Raw genomic sequence first — 18,176 nt, 5'->3', positions numbered from 1 at the left:
CTATGATAGAAATAAAAATACTAGTTACTTTTTGGCAGAGGGCATACTTCCTGGCAGGGGATACAGGAAGGATCCCGGGGTGCTGGAAATGCTCTTGCTGATATGTATGGTGGTTACACTCTTAAACCTTGTAGGAAGTCTTCTGCTTCCGGTTGGGCTGTAGAAATTCATGAGGCTATTATTCACATTCTAATGCAAAGAACAAGCCAGATAAGTGACCAAATCACAGATTTTTGAAGCCATAACTGAGAACATAATGAGGCTAACTGAGTAAAAATAAAGAAGCTAACAAGCTCTAAGAGAAATAAGACCCATAGCTGCTTTTATCTCTGGAGGAGGAGAGAATGGAAGAAGAAAGGAATCCGTCATTAAGGAGGTCCAGGCTTCCAGTCAAGGAATGAGTAAGTCACGGAGATAAAAACCACAGCGTAGGGAATATAGTCAATGATACTGCAGTAGTGTTGTATGGTGACAGATGGTAACTACACTCGTGATAAGCACAGTGTAACATAAAGACTTGTTGAGTCGTTATGTTGTATACTTGTTGAGTCATTAGTTTCATTAAGAAACTAATATAACATTGCATGCCGACTATACTTCAGTAAAAAAGGGAACACAACGGCCGATAAAGAAAATATTTTTAGAAACTATGTCTTGACCCCAAAAAAGTAGAAAGGGAGCATAAGGACAAATCACCTAGACTTGCAAGGAAAGTTTAGTGGCCACGTGTGGACAAGCCTGATGGATTTGCATCTTGAGAGAGTGTATACTCACCATCAACTCTTTCCCACAATCCTCTATCTGCTCCCAAGGGACTGCACCAAAGGGCCAAAGACCTGTCATGCTAAGAAGGAAGTCTGGATTTAATAATTTCCAAAGAGCTGGTGGGGATGTGAAGCCAGAGACAGGATGTTCATTAGGATGCTATTACAGGACAGTGATGATTCTGATCTAAGTTAAGTTGAGACAGTGGCCTTGGTGATGGAGATAAGCAAAGGGATTTCATGAACCACTTTAGGTACAGACAAAACCCTTGTTGGTGTAGCATTCCCACACTGCATTTGTATTCTGCTATTGTGAAGTAAGTCACAGAATGAATAAAAAATCCATTACTTAATTTCGTCACAATTTTCTTTTCAATTATTTATTTATTTATTCATGTTGATAAAAGAGCAGTTTATTTTGCTTCTTAACCCACCTGATGTCCCCCTTCCTCTAGCCCTGTCGCCTTGATCTATCCTTTTCAATTTTATAAAAGATTTATTTATTTGAGAGAGAGTGAGGACACATGCAGTGGGGGAGGCGCAGAGGGACAGGAAGAGAAAGAGAGAATCTCACTCTCTGCTCAGCCCAGAGCTCAATGTGGGGCTTGATCTCAAGACCCTGAGATCATCAGCTGTACCAAAATCAAGAATCAGATGCCCAACTGACTGAGTCACCTAGGCACCCCAACTCTTTTATAATTTTCTATAATGAGAACTGCAAAAGGAAATCATGACAGAGAAACCAAAATGGACAGAGGCTTTTGATCTAGATGAGCATGGCATCAAAGAACCAAGAGGCTAGCTACCAAAACATACTATTGGAAACCCAGTACTAAATAAAGAAAATTAGACACAGAGGACAATACAGAGAAAGTTCCAGAAAAATCTTTCAATTCTTGGGGAACTGGGTAGAAAACAAAACGTTTGTGCCTAAGAGCTTCTCTGGGGTCAAAGAAAATTTCAAAGGTCAGTAAAAGAAGAGGCTGAACATTTATGAGGATGATTTTAATAAATCTTGCAATAGGTAAGTTTGACTTCTTGGATCTCAAGAATTAATCTAGGTGGGTAAAGTCAATAAAGGAAGTCAGTCTTTCCTCAAATAACTACAACAATAAAACCTCATTCAACACTTTCGCTCAAAGGGATTGGTGGGAAGGAGGGAAAAGGAGAGCGAGATCAGGGAACACTGAGTGCCCCGGCCCAGACTCCCGGATGTTGAGAACGATCTTGGTTCTCGCCTCTGGGCCTCCCATTCTGTGAAACACCCAGTTAAGACTGGTAGCCTTCTAGTTATTACTATTTATACTGGAGCTTCATGGAGTTGGGTTTAGATTTATGCCTAGAAAATTATGCACAATGACATGAAAAATAAAATACTGGAAGTAGAAGATTTATGAGATAATGTGATCAATATACGTTTGCTGATCCTGAACACAGCTCAGGAAAGTGAAAGGATAGATTAATTAAGGATTAAGCCAAACATGAATTTTAATATCCAAAGACATTTATAAGCAAGAAACCCTGGGGCATATTTATAGAGCCACTTTAATTAGTCAGTATTCAAAGCAGCTTTACACATGAGTCAAGTTTTCAACATATTTTAATAAGCATCTCTTCTACATGCAAGAGTTGAGGTGCCGTAAACCAAGTATGGAATCTGGAATCAGAAAAGGTGGACCTCAGTTCTGGCTCTGCCAGTTACAAACTCTGAGAGCTCATCACGCGACTGGCTACAAATGGAACATGGAGAACTCTAGTGGGTTGCCATAAAGGCTAAACACGACAGTGGATGTGAATGTGCTTTAGAAAACAGAAAGTGATACAGGGGCACCTGGGTGGTGCAGTCGGCTGGGCAACCAGCTCCTGGTTTCAGCTCAGGTCTGATCTTACGGTCAGGAGATCGAGCCCCACATCGCATTCAGCTCAGAGTCTGTTTGAGATGCTCTCTCTGCCCCTACCCCAACTTGTACTAATATTCTCTCTCAAATAAATAAATAAATAGATAAATAATAAAATCTTTAAAAAAGCAAAAACAAACAACAATAACAACAACAACAAAAAAAAAAACAAAAAAATCCCCAACCCCCCCCCACAACATCCAAAAAGTGATCTATTATTTCCTCAAACAGAGAAGGAAAGAGAAAATACGTTCATGAAAATTTGCTTTTACTCAAATTAACGGTCTTATCACTAATTGTCTACATATATAGTTAAGACAGAGTACATTTGAATTTACTGATAATAATCCATGACCCAAGAATTCTGAGTTCTTTTTTTGACTCTTGCTCCGAAGTTTATATTTTTAAGTCAGAAATAACATAATTATCAAAGTATTTAAAATATAGTCACCTGTCATGGTGACTTTTTGTAGATCACATTAGTATCTTCCAGGTAATTACGAGAGGTACGATCTTGGGGTGGTTAGTTTAGGCTGTGGCATCAGACAGACCTGGATTCAAACTCTGTGTCCATCACTTCCTACTTCTGTATGAGAATCCAGTCTACTTTAGCTTTGTTTTCTATCACAAAAGGGGAGATACTCACAGTGTAATATCACAGGGTTTCGAAGATTTAAGAGACACCAGCATTTATTACACCCAGCAGAATGCCTTGTATGTGGTACAGGCATTATAGATGTGAGCCATGGCAATACCTAAAATTTGCTTTCAAGCACAAAAAGGTGTTCCACATATTGGTCACCCTCATCCTTGAACATGTATGCAGTTCTTTATGTACACAGTGATACAGAAGCTCACGTGATTTTATAGCCAGATGGGAACTTCCACATGTATGACCCAGGCAACATGAAAGACTCTACTGATACAGAGATGAACTAGATATGGTCTCCAACTTCAAATACTTTTCAAGAACTTAAAACTCTTGAGGGCAGGTATCTGTTGGCTCTGCCCACTTCTGTATCTTCAGTGATCAAAATGGTGTATGGAATATTGAACTTGCTTGGTAAATGTTTGTAGAATGAATTATCTAGTGCTTTTCCTGTATATTTATGTATATATAAATCCCCTTGTAGAAACTAATTTTCCTTATACTTTAGATATCCAAAGAAGAAAAACTATAAAAAATATTTTTATTAGCATTATTATAATTGGAACTGGGTTTAAATCCTAGCTTCTCAATGTTAATGATTTTCTTGCAGAAAAAATACAATGACATGTGGCCCTTTGAAAAACAAAAATCAAGAAATGTGCAGCACATCTAGGGAAGAATTCCCCCCAAGTATTTGATAAAGTAACAAACAGGAAACTTGAGACCATTTCCCTACTTCTTGCATGTATTAACATTTGTCCTACCCCTTGAATTACATGATCACAAAATTTCATCTCAAAGGTTTAAAATAGAGCTCACCTGGTCTTCTTCTCCTCCACCTTCTTCATCGTATTTTAAAATATTATCTCTTACATCATCTTCTGGATCAATTAAAAGTTGCTTGGCCTGACGTTCTTTATCACGGCGTTTCATCCATACCACAAACATCAGAACAAGGACTAGGTAGAAAGAGTTAAAAAAAATAGTGTTATAATTTTAAAAACATGACTTTTTTTTTTTTTTTTTTTAAGCAGCTTCTTTTAGTTTTTGTGTTTTTCCCCACTTAAAACACGTCTATTTCTCAGGTCATTCGATGATTTCTTGGTTGATTTACTTTATTCATCGTAAAGATTAGTGCTATGGGTTTTCAGAGCGCCGAATGTATATTTTATTTATTTATTTTTTAAGTAGGCTGCATGCCCAGCCTGGAGCCCATCGTGGGGCTTGAACTCATGACCCTGGGATCAGGACCTGAGCTGAGATTAACAGTCCGATGCCTAACCGACTGAGCCACCCAGGTATCCCCAATGTGTACTTCAGAAAAACCTGTGTCCCTCTTCAGAATCCACTCCATGGAGTCACACGTTGTGATTATGAAGGCATCTGACAAAAGGGTCAGGGATAGGGAAGGGCCTGCAGGTGGGCAGGTGGGGGAAGGGAACCCTGCGGCTGGGAGGTCGGGGTGGGGAGGGCTGAGTGGACACCTGACTGCCAGGTGCCTCCATCAGCCTCCCTAGCAGAGGGGCTCTGGCTACAGCGACCCCTCCTGGTGCTGGTGGCGCTGGAGCTCCGCCTCAGGCCTCCTTCCCCCACAGCTTGACCTCAGGACCCGGGGGACAGGAGGGACGCCAAACTTGTTCTTGCCCAGGGCCAAAGACAGGAGTGTGCCCAAATCAAGCTAAGACCCAAGCTTGGGCATCTCCAGGGTAGAGCAGCCTGTCGCTTCTGCACCTGAGGCTGGAAGCCCAGGCCCCAGGCGCCAAAACATGACCTTTTTAATCACCGCTTTTCACACTAATAACATACTTATCTGGGTCAAGAGCATGTAAGGCCTCTCTCAGTCTGTCCCCTCACTCTGGCCTGCCGTGAAGAGAGAGAAGGCTGTGCTGGGACCCGAGCACAGGACACAGAGCCTGAAACCTTGGGTTCCAGAACATGGTGCCCTCTGAACTCACTAGCTGAATGCCCAGTCTCCATTTTATCATTTACCAGTGGGGACAATAACCGTGTCCGTTTCTGACTTTGGCTTGCTGGAGGATAGGACACTTCTAATATAATGGCTTGTAAATTCTAAACCAACAAACAATAGTAAGTTAATTGTTCCTTGTTACGCAACTGCTGTGTCACTGAGGTGGGTCGGCCATCATGATCCTGTCCGCCTCAGAGGGAAGAGCACTCCCCAAGGAAGGAAGGTGCCTACCAGGGTGACTCGGGTAGTAAATCGGAATTGGGTTGGCAATTGGGCCTTAAGGATTTCTGGCTCCCAAAGGTTGGTGTTTTTCTCCTGTGCTACTCTGCATTCCCTCTCCTACTAAAATGCACGTTTCACGTGAGAAGCCGACGGGATTCATTTTGAGCACTGAAATAACATTAGGCTTTCCTGCTTTACACTTTTGTGCCAGATCTGGCACCATGATTTTTCCAGAGGGTTGACGTTAAAATGAGCACCGATTCATTTTCTTTCAAAATGCTACAGTCACTCCTTCACGCCATCATCCATCATATCGCAGTCTTTCTTGATAAGGTTGGCATATATACCACATTTTAGTTCAAATTGAAACATATCCCTAAGTGCATATCTAAGGAGGGCGTTCTCTCTTGAATCTGAGGATATCGGTTTACATCCTGAAGCAAGAGATTTAATGACTCCTATTTGAGCACATTTTTATTATTGGCCATAAAAGTAAATATCCTCCTTTTAAAGCCAGATACATGATCTCATTTGCCATTGTTCCAGGGCTAAATCTAGCAAGTGGATTATTAGTATAGCATGCAGGTTTCAAATTATAGTCAAAGTAGTCTCCACACAGGAAGTAAAAAATGCCCAGGCTTCTATAGTAATTGCTCGGAATAAAGGGACAGAATTCTAAATTGCCAGAACACTTGTAAATGGAGAAAACATAAAAGAAGAAATGGCCAACATTTTCAAGGAAGTGATTGGTGCATAGCATGGTCGCACAATAAGCTAAGTCCTGCTGCTATTTAACAATAAAACACAGGGCCCCGGCAATTTATCCCTTTAACCTGCACGCTTAGAAGTGGCTCCTAAAGTACTTTCCAGTGGTTAATTTCTTGCATTCCATTGAACCAAAGATTCAAAGTGTCTGAAAAAGGAGCAATTCCTTAATCTAGACTTGCTCTAAAGACAATTTATTGAGCTATGCAATCACTTCTATTATCAAACGTGCTGTATGAAGTACAATCGCTCACTATTTTACGTACCCTTCAGTAACAAATACCTTGATCCCTGCCTGACCGGAGTCGGCTGCTGACTGTGCTTTATACGAAAGCAAACCAAGGAAAGCAATATACTTATTTTCCTAAATCATCAACCAAGTGCCATAAATCCATACTCAAATCATAAGCTAAGAGCTCACACTTAGGACTGTCTAACATTTTTCTATGAAGAGAGTTTACTACAGCTCCCCCCGGCCGTCAGCATCGGAAAACAGTTGCAACGGGTCAGGGGTGAGGAGGTGGGTTGGCTAGATTTGCTCTAAGCATGTAAGTGCCCCAGGGATTTTCTCACGGACCTGACTGTCCCATATACGTTGGCCAGAATGCGTTCAGAGGTCGAAGAGAATTGTCAGATGATGTCAAAAGGCAACAGCAAGAAGTTACTTTGCAAAACGTCTTAGAGGGGAGAAGAATTAAACTCTAAGAGACAATGCCAACACTTACTGAGCAGGATAATGATGCAGAGGAGGATGGCAATAATGGCACCCGTGCCCAGCCCTGCGCCCACGATTCTGTCCACATCGGTGCAGTCCCCGTTGGAGTCGCACTGGCAAACCTTCACGCGAAGGATGGAGATATTCGATTTGGGGGGATTACCCGAATCTGTGATTATGATTGGAACTTCATAAATCCCAGCTTCAAGAAATTTTATCTTCAAATTAAGCTGAGCAAAATCACCTACATGAGAAAGGAAGAAGTATGGTGGATAGTTAATACATCATACTATAAAAAACACGCAGCATTTTCCAGAGTGCGTTTACTACTTAAGAGTATATATCAAGCAATACAACTATGCTACATTGTGAAGACCTTTTTTTTAGCTGTGAAAGTTTTTAACATCTTACTTAACTTTGAGTAGCTTTTAAAATATATTTAATTAGAATATTATAAAGCACCTAAAATTAACTTTTCATATCAGGCTTCAAAACCTCTCAGCTGCACCTATCGTCAAATAATTAACCTGTTCTTACCATTCAGCCGAGTGATGGTCCAATTTCTCTTAATAGTCGCTGGAGACAAAGGAAGATCAAAAGCAAATGGTCCAGCATTTGGATCGATGTCATAGTCAAGTGCTGTGATGTTAATTGAATTGGGGTCTGGAGTTTCACAAGTCTCTGCCTCTTGAGGTAGCACTTGAGGGGCATTGTCATTAATATCAAGTAAATAGATCTGCAGTGTTCCCGTTCCGCTCATAGGTGGTATTCCTTCAAAGGAGAAAAATCACAAAACAATGCTGAACATGTCTTTCCCATGAGTCTCCATTATGGTGGAATTCTCAAAGCTTCTAGCCCGCTTCCCCTCATTACTGCATAACCTTGGAAAAATCTAGTCGCCATAGCACCTAGCAGACTGTTTCTCCAACAAGGCCACTTCCTGCTTCCTTTCTAGGATGACCCTGAGCTGCCCCTTTTGGTGTGCCCAACTGAGCACTGGAACAACGTACGTCCCTGCTAAGTGTGATTCTGCACCTGCTTTTCCCTCACTGTCCATTACACGGGGCCGTGTGCATACCACATTCCTCTAGCCACTGCGGGGAATACAAGAGAAGCAGAACATGGGGCTCAAGATCTTGTGTACCCTACTTTTTGGATGGAGAACCAGGACATGCATGAAAAAGTGTGAGAATGCTTTTAAGGCTCAAACATAGCTATGAAATATTCAACCAGTCTACAGATGGGTAACACAGACCCATAGACCTCATCTTGGGAAGGAATGCCATGGAGAAGAGAAATAGGATTTATGGATCAACCAACTACCTGCTTGACCAAGAATTAGGTTGCTCTATATACATTATTTCATTGTAATCCTATGAAGCAGACTTAAACAGATGGAAAACCTATAGCTCTGTGAGCTGCTCGTGGTCACACACTCTTGGAAGTGGTGGGGTTACTATTCAAGATGGGTCTGCCTGACCCCAAACCCACTCTCATTCCACACTAAAAACCATCTCTACTAGTTTTTGTGATTCTTTAGTCTGGTAATTTGGCCTCTGCTGTATTATATGTATTTTTAGTATTATACTATTTTATATAAATAATGACATGATTATTTTATTTCATTTAATTACATAATTTACATTATATGAATAGAACAGAATAGAATAGAAATAGAAAAAAAAGTTAAAATAATAAATCTGAGACCCAGAAGTTTCAGAGACCTGCCCAAGAACATGTGATTAGAACTGTGCACACATCCACTGCTGAGACAAGGAGGAATCTCTTTGGACCTGTCTGAAGAACACAGACGGTGCTGGGAGCAGAGAGAATAAAAGTGGGGGGAGGGAGGTGGCTGTGAACAATATTCTAATAATGAATATAGCACCAAGAGCTCAGTGATAGTCCACAGTTTGACGAACTTTCACACTCATGATCACACATAATATTATTTGACTCTCATCACAACTTTATAGAATAGGCAAGCTGCTAAAACAATTTATCAATAATGAAACGAAGGCACAGAGAGTATAAGAGCTTGCCCCATCATTAAGAAGCAGAACCGCGGCTTCGCATCCAGCCTCGATTAAAAGTCAAGTGCCTCTGTCAAACATCAAGGCTAATACAGATGCAACCACACACTTCTCTCTCCTATCAAATGCCCTTTCAATTAGAAAAATATCCACCTTGGTGAATGACAAATCTGGTTGTAACGCACAACCAACATTCATACATATAATTTTACAGCTCTTTAAATCTCGACATAATGGTGCAAGATATATTGCTTTAGGTTCCATTGTAGAAGAAAGTGACCACTTACATGCAGTGAGAACATAAAACAGACACTCATGCTGTGCTCTGATGTGCAAAGGCAGAAGCTGTCCCTACTACGTTTCAACTCCAAATATTTGAACAGTAGGTCTGACATTAAAAAGGATAAGAAATATAGCTTTGACCCTCTCACCATGTAGATTTATGATAAATAATCATCTCACTGAATCTTACTATATAGGATTCAGAAAGGTCCATTGAAACTGTTCTTATCAAAAGTGTCTACAGGCCACGTTTTTCAAACTGCTCATCTTGACCACCAAACTGAAGCCGGCTAGTTTTATTAGATGCTAACGTTGATAGTCTAGAACGGAAAGATTTTCAAATGTGGTTGTGACTCAGTTTTAAAACTATTAACAGAAACACTTATTCGAGTCTTTATGTCAGGCACTGTTTTAAGAACTATGTGTACAAAACACCTTATCTTCCCCAATACACTATGAGTTAAGCGCTGCTGCCATTATCCCCAGTTAAGAGAAAAAGGAAAGGATATATTTAAAATCTCACTGCCAATCCCACAGTTAGGAAGTAGTAGATCTGGAGTCTGGGTCCAGATGGTCAGGCGGACCTTCAGAGGTTGTACTCTTAAACACATGTCATACTGAGGGCTGACAAAGCAAAATAAATCCATCACCAGGTTTACGGAAGTCATTTTTGTCTTATATAACTAAAAGACAGACAGAGAGAGAGAAAGAAGAAGGAAGGAAGGAAGGAAGGAGGGAGAAAAGAAGGAAGGAAAGAAAGAAAGAAGTCTATCTATTAATCTCAATCATTTAGAATTTGGCAGAGACCGGAAAGGGAAAAAAAAAAAAAAAAAGACTAGACTCTGTGTTCTGAAACTAACACACAAAACTTGTGTACTCACTCAAATTATGAGTTTCCTATCCATGGCAGAATAGAGGCAGAGAATTACAAAGAGAAAAAAATGCTAGAGACTGACAAACTGATGTCAGCAAACAGACTGAACATAACAGATATAAAAAGATCACCTCAGGGGTGCCTGGGTGGCTCAGTGGGTTAAAGCCTCTGCCTTCCGCTCAGGTCATGATCCCAGAGTCCTGGGATCCAGCCCCGCATCAGTCTCTCTGCAGAGCAGAGAGCCTGCTTCCCCCTCCCCCCACCCCCGCCTCTCTCTCTGCCTGCCTCTCTGCCTACTTGTGATCTCTCTCTGTCAAATAAATAAATAAAAATCTTAAAAAAAAAAAAAAAGATCACCTCAGGAGCTAGTGTCTGGGCCACTGAGGCACGAGGCTAGACTCAACCTGCAGGAAGGAGCAGTCAGTGTGCCACAGGGCACAAGAGCTACAGAGGTTTGTCGTCACAACACGAGGCTACCACTGAGGGCCTGTGGACATGGCAAACATTCATTATAGAAGTTAGGGAACATGTGAGAACACCCAGCGGAAATGGAAAATAGACACAGGGGCCACAGCTTCATAAAGGTCAGTTTTCTAGACAATTGAGTTTGGGAGAAAACCTCATTTCCCGATGATGCATTCATGATGAGGCTCTACTCTCTTTAACGACATATGCGGTAATACAATGACCATATTTAATTACATACCATTGTCAGAAGCAAGGAAAGTAGCATTATAGATATTGTTTTTCACGTTTGGTGATTCTCTGTCCAAAACAGCAATTGTTGTTATTTGCCCGTTCACAGGATCTATTTTTAGCCAATTGGCAGGATCAGATAATTTTGTGTATCTACAAAATGAAAGCGTTATTAAGTTTATTTTTTTAATATACTTAAATAACTACACAGAGCTGCACTCTTCAAAGAGAGTGCCACTGTTGGAGATTATATAAAGTAGATGGATATGTATCAGTAGGTTTATCAGCATAAACTCCGTTTTATTCTGCGTGGAGAGGAACCTTTTCAAGCTCAGATAACCAATATATAGACTGGAAAAAATTTCCTGTGTTTTGAAAGGTAAAAGTTGTAGGAGTTCAATACACCTACTAGTTAGTTATTCATCTATCTTGATATCAATGTATAGAGAAATGCAGAAGATACACAATTATCTGTTAGCAGCAATTCTGAAAGAAGTTAAATTATCTATGAGCTAATTTAAAAAATTATCATCACCAGCAATGGATAGGAGTAATGTGGGGTAGGCTCTGCCAATGATCTACTCCCTCATCAGGAAAGATAAATTAGATTTTGCTGAGGTTGGAAGTCTTACAGATATGTTTTATCAGCCTTATAACTACTGTACAGGTGAGGCAAAAATAATTAGCTCTTATATCTTGTTTTTGGCTTAAGTTTCCTTTTTTCCTGGTGTGTGGAGAAGAGAGAAATGTTACAGCTTCCGAGAGTTCCCCATTTACTTGCAGTGAAAACTTCTTGCAACGTTTGGTATAATAGCACTGGCTTAGTTATTATGAAATATGAAGAGATAAAAGGGGGCAGAGAAAAAAGAGGCAGAGGACATTTTTTTCTTCAAATAATATATGAGTAGATGCATTCTTCTACTTCCTATCTGATATATACTCACTGATCTATTCCCTGACAGGAAGCTTCGTCAAGGAATTAAAAATAATTCTGTAATGAGTCGTTTTAGTTCCAGTTCAAATTTCTCATTCAAATGGTATATTAATTTTGTGCACAACACAGAACATAAAGTAAATTAAAAAAAAAAGCCACAGGTGGCATTTGATACCTAATATTTTGCTGCATATATCGATCTGGGTCCTGAGCGGTGAACGTTGTTAGCATGGTACCAGCATGAAGGCCCTCTTCTTGGCGAATGATCTTGGGGTTTGGGGCAAAATAAGGGTTTTCATTCACATCAATGACTGTGACAGACACTGTTGCAGTTGACTGAGGTGGGTGCTGGATACCCTTGGCTAATGGCACTTGATTTTCAGCAGCGACAGTGAGGACAAACATCCTATTTGTTTCAAAGTCAATTGGCTGAGAAAAAGAAAGGAAACCATATTTTTGCAGGAAATAAGAATATTTGCATTCTACAGTTTTCAACTCCATTTCCCAAACATTAATTTTTCATTCACTATACCATAGGCTCCTCTCAAATGTCTGGAACACATGCATTAGCATTGGCCAATGACTGAAATATTTATCACAATTGAGCCTGTTTATATAATATATTTGTAAATCTCGGATACTTCAATGATTTATGTTCACAAAATAATGCATATTACTATTGCACTGATTGTATTCATTCAGCGACATCTTAAAACTTGATTATTCTTAAGAACAGCATTATTAACCAAAAATACTAAATAGTATGAGGTCAAATGAGAACCCAAATGTCTAGATTATATTCTCAAACATTGGGATCAAGATTAGTCCTCATCCAGCAGACCTTTTACATCTGTGCTGAAGGCCAAAACAAACAAACAAAATAAAGCCCCAAACTATAAAATCTAATTTTTTCATAAAACAAAAACTTAATTCTATTTAAAAGTGTCATTCATAAAACTAAAAAAAAATAAAAGTATCATCCATAATTTGAAATACATTTTAAAGTATAGACATGTACACACACTTATTAAAAAATAACAGTATTTGTAGGTGGAAGGGCTTTTTCTTGTTTTTGTTTTTTCCTTTACTTAGCAAACTAAGACTCTGGCTGTCTCCCCAAAAAATTTTAGGTATTCTACTGGTTTGTAAGAATCCCTAATCTAAGAACAACACTTTAGATAAAGGCAATGCACAAATAATTCATAATGTAAATATTAACTTCCAAATTTCCATTGAATCCTACTGTCAACAGAAAAGTTACCAGGGGTCAAGTGATCAGACTGGACTTTGATTTCACTCTTGATTTCCCCTGACCACCTTCTAGTGGGGGTGCAGATTACACATTACCGCGCCCTAAGAATTTGAGGGGAAAAAAAGAGCTTAGTGAGCTTTCCTGCCCTCAAAGTTGGTCTGGGAAGGATCAGGAGCAAAGCTAATGAGAATGCCCCATAATTAGTTTTCCTACCCTAGACCACTCCTCAAAACCTCCAAACAGAGAGTTTCTTTTTCTCTTACTCTAAAATCACCAATTCAACTTCCCTTTCTCAACTATTTTAAATAAGACTGTATAGTAGCCAGAAAGTAAAATAGAAAAACAAAAAACAAAAAACAAAAAGAAAGAAAATAGAATAGAATTCTTTCAGTGATTTCATTAGCTATAAGCTACGTATTTATTATACATATGTATTTAATATGTATATTAATATTAATATGTTATTTATGTTATGTATATTTAATATGTATTTAATATATAATATATTATATATTGTAATATATAACATATTATATATTAATAAATACATATAAATATATGTATTTATTAATATAATAATATATATTATATTATTATTAACATCCCCTTGCTTCCAGCGCTCAGTGTTTGTTTTGTTTGGTTTTTGACAATTAAAGATCAAAAGAACCAATTTTTTAAAGTCTTGAATATAGCATTTAAAAACAGGAGTATAAATTCACAATATTTTCCAAAACGTAGGCACTGTTTGTCCCAACTCATCCCTTTTACTTTTGCGATGATTTTGGGTTTGTCCTCTGAGTCAATACTCAAAGGGCACCTTGAGGATAATAGGTGTGCAGCATCCTTTCGAACAGCTATCAATCGGTGATCGATACTTCAGGATGGAAAGGCTGCTGGGAAGATGGCAGAGTAGGAGGATCCCGGACTCAGCTCTTGCCACGTGGTTGCCAAGAGAGCAGCCCCATCGGCATAGATAACCCAGAAAGCAACCAGATAGGTGGGAGAACTGACTTTCTAAGGCCTGACAGACAAGAGGCCACAGCGAAGCAGATCCACCCTCTCTAATGGCTCTTGGCAAGATCCATCAAAGCACTGCCACAAGCCTGACAGTTTGCGAGCAGCCCAGAGGAGGGCCACACCACTCCAGAGAGAGTCCTGCCAGGGGAGAGGGGAAGACAGCCACATGCCAGTCTGCCTGCTGGTCCTGCCCACCACCAAAAGCTTCTCGGGGACACACAGGGAAAGTGCCTGCAGTTTGGGCCTACTTCATCTATGGTAAATGCCTGGTCTGACTCAACTCAAGCCCAGTGTGGCCCCTGACTGGCCCACTAACACCACAGGGACCAGACTCTGCCCACAACAGGCAGAGCGCCATCGCAGGGGGGACTGAAGGCAAACACAGGTCCATCACAATGGTAGGACACCCCTGGGACAGCACACCTAGGAGACACCCCTGAAGTGCCAGGTTCTGGGGAACAGGGGGCATTGCATTGTGGGACCTCTTCATCATAAAGCCACTACTTCCAAGTGAGGGAGACGTCGCTGACTTTCCTAACACAGAGAAACAGACACAGCAATAGACAGAATGCGGATACAGAGGAGTATGTCCCAGATGAAAGAACAGACACAAATCACAGCAAGAGACCTAAGCAAAATGGAGATAAGAAACATGTCTGATACTGAATTTAAAGTAACGTTCATAAAGATCCTCCCTGGAATTGAGAAAGGAGTTCAGAACCTCCATGAGACCCCCCACCAAGAGAGAGCAGCCTTAAAGAACCAATAGAGCTACTGGACTCACCGAATGGAAATAAAAATAGACCACCTGGAATAAATAGCAAACAAGAGGAAGTAGAAGAATGGATCAGCCACCTAGAGGACAGGGTCTTGGAAAGTAATCAAGCTGAGCAGATGAGAGGGAAAAAAATACACAAAATGAGAACAGACCTAGGGAACTTAGCAACACCATCAAGGGTAGAAGTCACACGATAGGGATCCCAGAAGGAGAAGAGGGAGAAAAGGGGGCAGATTTGTCTGAAGAAAGAATAGCTAAGAACTTTCTGAATCTGGGGAAGGAAAGAGAAATCCAGATCCAGGAGGCACAGAGAGCCCCCAACAAAACCAACCCAAAGCGGTCTGCATGAAGACACAAAGTAAACAAGGTGGCCGAAAGTACTGATAATGAGAGAATTTTAAAAGCAGCAAGAGAAAGGAAAGCAGTGACATACAAGAGAAACCCCATGTGGCTATCAGTGGCTTTTTCAGCAGAAACTCTATAGGCCAGAAGAAAGTGGCATGATAAATTCCATGGCTGAAAGGAAAAAATCTAGAGCCAAGAATACTCAATCCTGCAAGGCTTTCATTTAGAAGAGAAGGAGAAGTAGAGTCTCCCAGAAAAACAAAAGTTAAAAGCAAAACCAGCCACATTCCTGTCACCCACGATGCCATCGGCCTGTGGGTCCCCAATTCGCAGCCCAGCCATCCTCCTGCCCGAGTGAGCGTGCATGGCCTCCCACCTGCTCAGTGCCAAGTCAACACACCTTCACCACAGACTGACAAGGACTCAAGCTGACACTCTTCCCCTCAAATTCCAGTCCCTGTGCTCAAGTCTGTGCACAAAAGTGGGCATAATTGGAAGAGCGGAATGAAGCAACCCAAACCGTGACACTGGATCTGCGGAATACATCATGGATAAAAGGAGTGTGCTCGGCTGAGAACATGTCCAACAAGCCCACCAAAGAACAAGACGCACGGCATGATTCTGGTTAGTGAAAGAAACACACCGAGGATAAAGAAAACAGGATGAATCCAGGGAGGGAGACAAACCATAAAGAGACTCTTAAGCATAAGGAACAAACTGCAGGTGCTGGAGGGGAGGCGGGTAGGAGGAAGGGGTACCTGGGGGGTGGACATTAAGGGGGCCCTTGATGGAATGAGCATTGGGTGTTCTAAGCCACTGATGGATCACTGAACTCCACCTCTGAAACTAATACTATACTATATGTTAATTAATTGAATTTAAATAAAAAAAGGACCCCCCCAATACTTGAGGATGTGCCGTAGCACGAACACATCTAACGACACCCACAGTCAGCACTGTGGAGGACAGTCCTGTCTTCAGAATATTACAATTGTCCAAAATGACTGAAACACAACAGTCTCCCAGAGACAAGGTGAGAATATCTATGTTGGCCTCAAGGGAGCCTCCACGTAAACTGAACCAAAAAACACCAAAAAACAAATGGGACTCCCCAAAATATATTAATTCCAGATTTAAAGATGTCTGAAGGCAGGGGGGGAACCTAAAATTCAAAAGGGAACTACAGGCTAGGGAGACGTACTGGTCGATGGAAGGTGCCGGTCAGAGAGATGAGCGGCCCAAGGGCACTTACTTTGACGACGGTGACCAGGCCGTCATTGCTGTTCGGGTCCGTCTGAATGGCAAAGCGCCCCGTAGGATCCCCGCCGCTTATCCTGTACACGGCATTCCAGGCCGGCGTGTGGGGCTGATCCTTGTCTGTCACAGTTAGATTCGCCACTATGACATCTACCCTGTTTTCAGGGACTTCACCATAGAACTGCAAGAAAAACAAACCTCGGTCAAGAGGAGCGACGTGGACCGGTGAAGGACAGGGCGTCTTGATGACCACACTGCCCTGATTTTACTGCTCCATTAAATCTTTATTACCCACACTAAATGAGGAAATCGGTAATGCAGGTAATCACAGCATTTATGTTTAACTTTAAAAATACTATCACTTTTCTCAGCAGTCAAAATTTCTTCCAAATGATGTTATAGTTTCATTAATATTAAAATTAGTATCCATTTGTGAGTATCTGGGTGATTAATTCAGGGCTGGAGAAAAGGACTTGTCTGAGGGAAATAATTTTCCTCAAGAGATAATGTATCTATATGCTTGACAAAGTGGCATAAATCAGTCATGTAATATCCGTTCAGTTTCCTGCACCTGAAAATATTTATAAATATTCTGTTATAACAGCACAAAGTATTTTTAGGCCATTTCTTCCAGGTGGCATATTTTAACAACTTCATCAGTGGACCTGGGAGACTAGGAGAAAACAAATTACTTAGGCGCCTCATTTAAAAGTCCTGATGACAGCAAACGTCTGAGAGAGTAGCCAGTCTACGATGAGGATAAGCAAATTCCACCTCTATTTAATGCATTTATTATTCATGACAAAACTTCTCGGTAATGGACCACAGACCTAAATTCTGTGAGTGACAGTCTGTACTTACTGTCATGGCAGTAAACTCTGGAGGATTGTCATTGACGTCTGTCACCGTGATGACAGCCGTAGCCGTGTTTGAGAGGCCGTATGTGGGATTGCCTTCCATGTCCGTAGCTTGAATTATTAATGTATACTGTTGCACTTTCTAAAAAGACAAAAAGATCACACCTTAGATGAAACTAATTCCTCAAGAAGACACAGCAGTTGTTTTGTAAATAGCTCTTTATTACACACAGAAAGCTCAGCATCATTCATTCTGATTAACATTGCTTGAAAGTTCCCAAGTGGAGCCGACTTTAGCTTAGAAGCACAGGCCTGGTTCCTGTTTGGAGAGAGGCGACTGTATATTTTCACCTTTACTTGCAGAAAAGATCACATTGCAGATGTGTGAAATTCACAGAGAAGCTGACACTTCCATCTGGTCTCAACCTTCCCCTTTCTTCTGAACTTCACAACATTGTGATCAAGCGTTCAAGTCACTTGGTTTGTGTTTACTTTCTTATACGTTAGTTTCTACCCAGTTTAGAATACTACAGGCAATGAAAAATCTTGATAGAGAGAGAGAGAGAGTGTGTGTGTGTGTGTGTGTATACACACATTTCATTTTACATTTTCATTTCACAGATTTCATTTTACATTTTCATTTCACAGATTTCATTTTACAGACTATGCTTTCTTTTAAGATGGTCTCATATATGTTCTATTAGAGCAGGATTATGGAGTATTTTCTCCTACTTTCCATCAGTACATACAATTTACAACTATGCAGGAGAGATATATTCTTAAGTGATGTTAAAACCTAATTAAAGGGTTTATGTTTATGTCCTTATTCGTAACTAAGGAACACAGCGGTGCTTAATATTTGTACACTC

The 18,176-nt window shown here is 40.6% G+C and overlaps 1 protein-coding gene across 1 annotated transcript in view; it reads right to left on the bottom strand.

Annotated features, from left to right (window-relative positions):
• The window catches only part of CDH2 (cadherin 2), a 213,212-nt gene that overhangs the window by 27,212 nt on the left and 167,824 nt on the right, over window positions 1–18,176 (bottom strand). The window contains exons 8-14 of the mRNA XM_080821169.1: window positions 17,312–17,449; window positions 16,446–16,631; window positions 11,977–12,230; window positions 10,878–11,020; window positions 7,520–7,753; window positions 6,993–7,226; window positions 4,131–4,270 (exon numbers count right to left, since the gene is read on the bottom strand). Coding sequence (XP_080677295.1) covers window positions 4,131–4,270; window positions 6,993–7,226; window positions 7,520–7,753; window positions 10,878–11,020; window positions 11,977–12,230; window positions 16,446–16,631; window positions 17,312–17,449 — 1,329 coding nt within the window. The remainder of the gene's footprint in view (window positions 1–4,130; window positions 4,271–6,992; window positions 7,227–7,519; window positions 7,754–10,877; window positions 11,021–11,976; window positions 12,231–16,445; window positions 16,632–17,311; window positions 17,450–18,176) is intronic.

This window comes from Martes martes (genome assembly GCF_963455335.1).
Source record: "Martes martes genome assembly, chromosome: 13".
In the NCBI taxonomy this organism is placed as follows: Eukaryota; Metazoa; Chordata; class Mammalia; order Carnivora; family Mustelidae; genus Martes; species Martes martes.
The sequence above is the reverse complement of the archived record's forward strand: the minus strand, read 5'-3'. Positions and strand labels throughout refer to the sequence as shown.